The following is a 9,339-nucleotide window of genomic DNA, read 5'->3' on the forward strand; positions in this document are numbered from 1 at the left end:
AATAAAATCAAGAGAAAAGATAGAAGAAGAAGAATGAAAACTAATATTGATCCATCAAATTACAGCAGAGCTCCCTAACCCAATGAAAGGGGTTTAGTTGTTCATAGCTCTAGGAATCAAAAATGGCAGAAAAGAAGAATCCATTGTAGAAGTACAGAAAAGTAAATATGCAGAGAGTAGTTCTCCCAAGTGCAAAAAGTAAAAAGTCCTTAGCTAGATCAAAACTACTCCTATATATACTACTCTTCATGATCTTCTAGTGAGTTCTTCAAATTTTGGATATGGGCTTTGGACCTTGAGTTGAAGCAATTCTCATCTGTAGTGGGCCCATCTTGCAGAGAAATGTGAATTTAGGCTCAGGCACTTAGTGAGATTAATCATGGAATACATTTCTGGGTGCGAGAACGTTAGTGGCATTCACCTTTTCCACTAACGTTCCACCCTTATATGCCCACGTTATTCTCAACGTTAGAAGTCTTAACGTGACTTCTAACGTTTCTTCTCAATTCTTGGCCAACGTTAATGGGACTCACTTTTCCCATTAACGTTGGCTTGTGCCCCTTTTCAGAAACGTTAATGGGAATCACTTTTTCCATTAACGTTGCTTGCCTTTTGTCCCTTACGTTAGGTCTCACGTTAGCTTAGCTAACGTAGCTCTTAACGTGGGCACCTATCACCTTCGAGAGCATTAGTGACACTCACCTTTGTCACTAACGCTCTAATTGCCTTAAGCCCCTATGTTAGAACACACGTTAACTAAGTTAACGTGGCTCTTAACGTAGTAATGAAGCCTTCTTCCAACGTTAGTGACAAAAGTGAGTGTCACTAACGTTGGCTCTTTGAACCCCACTCCATGTTAACTTTCACGTTAACAATCTTAACGTGAGAGTTAACGTAGGCAATGCAATTGATCCAACGTTAGTGGCCTTGTTGATCCTCATCCACGTTAGAGTTCACGTTAACTTAGTTAACGTGACTCTTAACGTGGGGCATTGCCTAGTTTTCCAACGTTAGTGGTGTTCACTTTTACCACTAACGTTGAGGAGAAACGTTATTGGAGTTCACGTTTCTCATTAACGTGGAGTCCCGTTTTTCTTCTACGTTAAGTACCATGTTAACTTAGTTAATGTGGCTCTTAACGTAGGCTATGAATGGCTTCGCAGGCGTTATTGGTGATCACTTTTCTCATTAACGTTGCAAGCCAATTGCCATCTCACGTTAGTAGTCACCTTAACTAAGTTAACGTGAGTGCTAACGTGATTCTTCCATGCTTCATTTGTCCTGAAATCAAGCAATTAAAGTGCATCAAAGCTCTAGCCAAAATCATGAGATTATGCATCATTAAAATATCATGTAATTCTGGCAAAAATCTCATGAAATCATGCAAAATTCATAATAGCTGCTTGAATGAAGGTGTAAGTGTATTTTCACCCAAAACTTGCCTTGTTTACTAGGAAAATGCATGAAACTACCCTAAAACAGTAAAGAAAAGGTCAGTGAAACTGGCCTAGATGCCCTGGCATCAATGGTGCCTGTGGTGCAAGGTATTAAGAACCTTCTGGGGTCCGTTTTCTTTTGAGGTATCTTCACCTGAGCCAAGGCGTTTAGTTCATTAATGAGCAATGGAGGTTCATTCTCCCAAGTCTCATTACCAAATAACTTGGCATTCAACTTCATGATTGCTCCAAGGTACTTAGCAACTTGCTCTTTAGTAATATCTTCATCTTCTTCAGAGGAAGAATACTCATCAGAGCTCATGAATGGCAGAAGTAGGTTCAATGGAATCTTTATGGTCTCTGTATGAGCCTCAGATTCCCTTGGTTCCTCAATAGGGAACTCCTTTTTGTCCAGAGGACATCCCATGAGGTTTTTCTCACCAGGAATCACGTCCTCCTCACTCTGTCCAGGTTCGGCCATGTTGGTCATGGTTATGGCCTTGCACTCTCTCTTGGGATTTTCTTCTGTATTGCTTGGGAGGGTGCTAAGAGGAGTTTCAATACCTCTTTTACTCAGCTGCGCCATTTGTGCCTCCAAATTTCTAATGGAGGATCTTGTTTCATTCATGAAACTTAGTGTGGTCTTAGATAGATCAGAGACTATGGTTGCTAAGCCAGAAAGGCTCTGCTCAGAATTCTCTGTCTGTTGCTGAGAAGATGATGGAAAAGGTTTGCTATTGCCAAACCTGTTTCTCCCACCATTATTGTTATTGAAGCCTTGTTGAGGCTTCTGTTGATCATTCCATGAGAAATTTGGGTGATTCCTCCATGAAGAATGTAGGTGTTTCCATAGGGTTTTTCCATGTAATTCACCTCTTCCATTGCAGGATTCTCAAGGTCATAAGCTTCTCCTTCAAAGGAGGCTTCTTTACTACTGCCAGATGCAGCTTGCAATCCAGTCAGATTCTGAGAAATTATATTGACTTGCTGGGTCAATATTTTGTTATGAGCCAATATGACAATCAGAGTATCAATCTCAAGAACTCCTTTCTTCTGAGTTGTCCCATTGTTCACAAAATTTCTTTCAGAAGTGTACATGAACTGGTTATTTGCAACCATTTCAATGAGTTCATGGGCTTCTGCAGGCATTTTCTTCAGATGAATAGATCCTCTCACAGAATGGTCCAATGATATCTTGGATAACTCAGACAGACCATCATAGAAGATACCTATGATGCCCCATTCTGAAAGCATGTCAGAAGGACACCTTCTAATTAATTACTTATATCTTTCCCAAGCTTTGAGGCCAGCGCATCTAGGCCAGTTTTACTAACCATTTCTTTACTATTTTAGGGTAGTTTCATGTATTTTCTTAGTGAATAAGGCAAGTTTTGGATGAAAATACACTTACACCTTGATTTAAGCAACTATTGTGAATTTTACATGATTTTATGAGGATTTTACAAGGATTGAATGAAAAATTAATGATGCATAATCTCATGACTTGGGCTAGAGCTTTGATGCACTTTATTTGCTTGATTTCAGGACAAAGGAAGCAAGGAAGAACCACGTTAGTAGCCACGTTAATCTAATTAACATGACCACTAACGTGGAATGGGAATGAGCTTGCAACGTTAATGAGAAAAGTGATCACCAATAATGCCTGCGAAGCCATCATAAGCCCACGTTAATTGCCACGTTAACTAGGTTAACATCGAAGATAACGTGGAGATAAAGAAAGCTCTAGCGTTAGTGGTAAATGTGAACACCACTAACGCTCCAAAAGTTGGCAATTAGCCACGTTAAGAGTCACATTAACTTAGTTAACGTGAACTCTAACGTGGAAGGGAGGAACAATGCCAACGTTAGTGGCATTCACCTTTGTCACTAACGTTGGATCAAGCTAGCATTGCCCACGTTAGTGGTCACGTTAAGACCACTAACATGAAAGTTAATGTGGAGCTAATATTGATGAGCCAACGTTAGTGACACTCACCTTTGTCACTAACTTTGGAGATGGCATTCACTACCACGTTAGTGGCCACGTTAACCTAGTTAACGTGAAACTCTAACGTGGAGAGTAGGGACGTTTGAAGCGTTAGTGACAAAGGTAAGTGTCACTAACGCTCTCGAAGATAGGCATGCCCACGTTAAGAGTCACGTTAGTTATACTAACGTGAACTCTAACGTAAGGAAAGAGGGGCACAAGGCAACGTTATTGTGAAAGGTGATTCCCAATAATGCTTGCGAAGGATCATAAGGCAACGTTAGTGGTCATGTTAGTGCCACTAACGTTGAAGTTAACGTGGACCATATGGGGTGGGAACGTTAGTGAAAAAGGTGATTGCCACTAACGTTCTCGAACCCACAATTTCACTTAACATTAACATCACTAACGCCCATGCCTAACTCACACTTTTCTGCAAGTTGAGCCCACTAAAGATTGTAACTGCTTCAACTCAAGATCTAAGGCCCACATCCAAGACTTGAAGAACTCACTAGAAGATCAAGAAGAGTAGTATATATAGGATTAGTTTTGAACTATAGAGAAGCTTGGCACTTTTGAGAACTACCCTCTGTATATTTACTTTTCTGCATTTTCTAGCTAAGCATGTATTCTTTTATGCCATTTTCCATTTTTAGAGCTATGAACAACTAAACCCCTTTCATTGGGTTAGGGAGCTATGTTGTAATTTGATGGATCAATTATTGTTTTCATCATTTTTCTTCTTTCTTCTCTTTTGATTTACTAGAAAGCTTTCGATCTTAATTCAATTGGTTAGTTGTCTTAGAAAAGAAACTCTCCATAATTGGATCTCCTCTAAGCCTTGGAAAAGGGATGAGGAGATCATGTTAGAAATGCTTTCTCATGTTGGACCAAATTGGGGTCTGGGCGGATATAGTGACATGTAATCCTCCCAACACTTTGATTTGGAAATACATGTGGTATAATCAGTGACCACACTTCGTCTCTTCCCATGAGCAATTAAATCAAGGAATTGGGCAATTGTTCAAGCTTAGATAGATTGGATTGCCAAGGAACTGGGATCAAATCACCTAAGATTGCCAAGGAGATCAATAGATGCATTAATTGAGGAAGAGATGAAAATGAACTTGATCTGGAGAATGCAACATCTCCTGAGCACAATGAATTTCCCGTCTCAGATCTTACCCATTCTCTTTACTTTCTATCATTTATTTCCATGTTCATCTCCTTGATTCCCCATTTAAGATTCTGCACTTTATTTTTTGCAATTTACTTTCCCGCCATTTAATTTCTTACAACATTAACTACACTCTGTTTAGCCCAACTAGCGTATTCTTCCAATTAAAGTTGCTTGACCAATTAATCCCTGTGGGATTCGACCTCACTCTATTGTCAGTTTTTACTTGACGATAATTCGGTATACTTGCCGAAGGGAAATTTGATGAGAGACAAGTTTTCATGCATCAAGTTTAGGCACCGTTGCCGGGGATTGATTTTGTATCAATAATGATTAAGTTGGAAGTTCACTAGATTGAGCATTTTTCTTTTATTTGTTTATTTTCTCTAGTCATTTACATTCAGTTTCTTTAAGTTCTTCCTCATCCCCTCACCGCTCGTATTTTTTTCCCTTGATTTGTATTTACAATTCTGCTCACTAACCCACTAACTGTTTGATAAATTGCATAACTCATACTAACAATCACTCTAACAAGAATACTCTCTTCATTTTATTTCTTACTGTGTGCTCTGTTAATTGTATGACAGGGAGAAGAAGCAGAGCTTCAACTTTCTTTGATTCAGAACCTAAGAGAACCCTCCATAGATCAAGGAGGGAAGCAAGAGGGAAAAGAGTTGTTGGTGCTGAGGAAGAGGAAGAGTACTTTGAAACAAACATGGAGGAGAACTTGGAAAACAACCATGAAGGAGAGGCTCACAACCAGGGCAGAGAAGGCCCTGCAAATCATGCTGGGCAAGAGAGGAGAGTTCTAGGCTCTTACATCAATCCAAATCCAGGAAACTGTGAAAGTAGCATCTAAAAGCCCACCATACATGCCAACAACTTTGAATTAAATCCCCAACTCATCACCCTTATTCAGAACAATTGCTCATTTGGAGGAAGTGCCCAAGAAGATCCCAATCAACATCTAACCACCTTCCTGAGAATATGTGACACAGTGAAGTCTAATGGAATCCATCCAGATGTCTATAGGCTACTTTTGTTCCCTTTTTCACTCAGGGACAAAGCATCCAAGTGGCTAGAGTCTTTCCGAAAGGAGAGCTTAATAAATTGGGAAGATGTGGTGAACAAGTTTTTGGCAAGATTCTACCCTCCTCAAAGAATTAATAGGCTGAGAGCTGAGGTGCAAACTTTCAGGCAACAAGATGGCGAAACTCTCTATGAGGCATGGGAGAGGTTTAAGGACTTAACAAGAAGATGCCCACCAGACATGTTCAATGAGTGGGTTCAACTTCACATTTTTCATGAAGGTCTTTCTTATGAGTCAAAGAAGGTTGTAGACCATTCATCAGGAGGATCTCTAAACAAGAAGAAAACCATTGAAGATGCCATAGATGTCATTGAGACGGTAGCTGAGAATGAGTACTTCTATGCTTCTGAAAGAAGCAACACTCGAGGAGTAATGGAGCTGAATCACATGAATGCATTGCTGGCTCAAAATAAGATGATCACTAAGCAGCTAGCAGATCTTACCAAGAAGGTAGAGGAAAACCAAGTTGCAGCAGTCATCACTTTATCACTAGCTCAAGAAGGAGTGAATATAGGAGAAGAAGGTGACTGGGAACAAGCCAATTATGTTGGAAACTCACCTAGACAAATCATGATCCGTACTCCAAAACTTACAATTCTGGATGGAGAAATCACCCTAACTTTGGATGGGGAAATCAACAAGACCAAGGCCAAGACCAGAGATGCCACAACCACAATCCCAACAACAATGCAACTCACCAACATACCTCACAGAGATCCTATCAACACTCACCCAACCACCCTTCTCAACCACTGAATCTCAACTCACCAATACTAACCGAGGATAGACTTTCCAAAATTGAGACTCTACTTGAAGACATATGCAAAGAAGTCCAGGACAACAAGGTATTTAAGGATGAAGTGCGAGCTAATATCAAAAAACAAGGGGAAACCATCAAGAGACTAGAATCCCAAGTAGGGTATCTATCTCAACAGATTCCCAAACCCACTAATGGATTTCCCAGTGACACAGAGAAGAATCCAAGAGGAGAAACAAGGAAGATTAGGTGGGAAGAATGCAAGATGATCACCACAAGTGATGAGAGGAGTGTGGAGGAAGTAGACACACAAACAGAACACCTCCTAGACAGTCCAAAGGAAAATCATGAAGAAAGAAACCATGCACCCCAACCCACGCTCAGGGAAGAGCTAAAGAAAAGGGAGATCCTGAACTTGTATGGACCCTTTCCCCAAAGGCTCAAGGGTGGTGTAGCAGGGCGAATGTATTCAAGGTTCCTCGATATATTTGCATCTTTTGATGTAAATATACCATTCATTAAGGCCCTCCAGCAAATGCCCTCCTACATCAAGTATATAAATGAGCTACTAGCCAAAAAGATTTCATTGAAGGATGGACAAACAATAAAGATGAACAGGGAATGCAGTGCTCTCATTCAAACAGAACCACCCACAAAAAAGAAGGATCCAGGGAGTTTTCACATTCCCTGTGCTATAAGAGAGACAATGATTGATAAGGGGCTCTGTGACCTGGGAGCAAGTATCAATCTAATGCCTGTATCCCTCATGAAAAAGCTTCAAATCAATGAGCTAACACCCACAGATGTAATCATCAAATTGGCTAACAAAACTCAAAAGCAGGCAATAGGAGTGGTTGAAAACGTGTTAGTGAAAGTTGGGAACTACTTCCTTCCCACAGACTTTGTTATCCTGGAAATGGAAGAGAACCCCAGTCACCACATCATTCTGGGAAGGCCATTCTTAGCCACAGCCAGAGCACTTATAGATGTGGAGCGAAGAGAGCTAGTATTGAGAATACATGATGAACAGCTCACCTTCAATGTTTTCAAACCCTCACAAGAAGCAGATCATGATAACAAAGAGCTGATGGAGGAGCCAAACAGGGGAGCACAAGCACCACAACTAAGAACTTCTATGGTTAACAACCAATGTGATCAAAAGGAGCAACAGCCAAGTGTAATCCAAAAGGAACCAGACCCACCACATATGAGACAAGAAACAAATTTTTACTTAAAAAGAAAACCACAAGTAGCAAAGTGACATCAAGGGACACAAGAAAAAAGGTCCCAAGGGGATGGAAAAACAAAAAAATCTCTACAAAAGATTTCTCTCTAGGAGATGAAGTGGTCTCTGCCTACTTTCCATCTATACCACCTCATCTCCCCACTATTTCATCTCAGTTGCCTCCAGTATACACCATCAACAAAATCTTGTCCTTAGAACATGTGGAACTTCTTAATAAAGCCAATGGAAACAGGTTCACTACAAGGGGAGAAGATCTGAAGCACTACCAACCACCCTGACAAAGGCCAAACGTCAAGCTAATGACGCTAAAGAAGCGCTTCATGGGAGGCAACCCATGTTCTACACCCTCTCTCTTTAATCTCTAAAAGTAGTAATAAAGCAAATTTCATGGATTCTAAATCAACTTCGACAAACTATATAAGAATCCCTACATGCAGCACACAGTACATGATAAGTTTGGTGATCAAGGCACACTAGAGGGCTTGAACACACTCAATGGTATGAGATTCTTTTTGAGTCTTGTTACACCATATGATCACAAACAAGTTTGGTGTTACCAACATTGCACGCATGGGAAATTGAGTGGTCGATTGATTTGTATTCATGAAAAGCATTTAGTTATTTCAAAAACAAAAGAAAAAGATTTTAATAGTAGCTATTTCACATTTTAATTCTTCCCACCAAAAATTCAATTAACCATTTTGCATTCCTTTTGTCTTGTATAGGAAATCAAAAAGGGGATTGGTAGTACTTGATAGGACAATCAAAGAAGGGAGATTCGGCCATTATACCAAGGAGATTACACACTTGTCTTCAAGACCCTCATAAGAGGGGTGATCCTTGTGCTCATCCAATGGCAAACCCCAACCGTCTGTCATTAAAACAACATTATCAATCTACACCTTTCAAACACCCATCATCCTTCTATATAAATGATCCCCATTCTATAACCTCTCCGTACACACTTGTTATGCTCATTCATCTCCTTTCCTTCTCTCAGACACACACATTTTATCCTCCATCAAAAGTTCAAAAGTTCCATACACACCCTCCTAGCCACGTCTTGTGAGCTGCAACTATATCAACCATCACTCATGGCATCGTCTAGCTCTAAAAGGCGAAAAGGGAAGGAACCTATAGAGCAGCCTCCATTTGATGAAAAAAATTTAGAACCTTTTACCATGCACTACAATTTGGGTGGATGGCTGATAAAGAAGTCATATATGGGTTAGGCTTTCAAGTCACAAAAACTGAGTGCCTCGAAATCACAGAGAAGGTGGAAAAACGTCGATGGGAGCTTTTCACCGATCCGATTACAAGGGTGAACACAACTCCGGTAAGAGAGTTTTATGCAAATACGGTTAGACATGATAAGGCAGATAAATCCTATATAAGTTTCGTGGGAGGTGTAATGGTGGATTTTGGTCCTATGAACATCATGAGAGTGCTAAAGCTGCAAACCATACCCTTTGCAGAAGAGAGCTATCACTTAAGAATAGATAATAACCCCAACCACGACCAAATTATGAAAGACATCTGTGTGCAGGGAGCGGATTGGGACAGAGACCCCCATGGGAAACCCAAATTTATAAAAAGGGGAGACCTCCTTCCTGAGGCTAAGGGGTGGTTCAAAATTGTAAGGAGAT

At 40.4% G+C, this 9,339-nt stretch overlaps 1 protein-coding gene and 1 non-coding gene across 2 annotated transcripts; one reads left to right on the top strand and one right to left on the bottom strand.

Moving 5' to 3' along the window:
• Nucleotides 1–5,768: 5,768 nt before the first annotated feature.
• Nucleotides 5,769–5,872, bottom strand: LOC130938591 (small nucleolar RNA R71). The gene has a single exon (XR_009069750.1). It is a non-coding gene; the product is annotated as a small nucleolar RNA R71 (small nucleolar RNA).
• Nucleotides 5,873–6,712: 840 nt separating this feature from the next.
• Nucleotides 6,713–7,708, top strand: LOC130934256 (uncharacterized). The gene has a single exon (XM_057863842.1). The coding sequence runs from the start codon at nt 6,713–6,715 to the stop codon at nt 7,706–7,708; it is 996 nt and encodes a 331-aa protein (XP_057719825.1).
• Nucleotides 7,709–9,339: the final 1,631 nt, after the last annotated feature.

The sequence above is a fragment of the Arachis stenosperma genome, chromosome 6 (assembly GCF_014773155.1).
Source record: "Arachis stenosperma cultivar V10309 chromosome 6, arast.V10309.gnm1.PFL2, whole genome shotgun sequence".
NCBI lineage: Eukaryota > Viridiplantae > Streptophyta > Magnoliopsida > Fabales > Fabaceae > Arachis > Arachis stenosperma.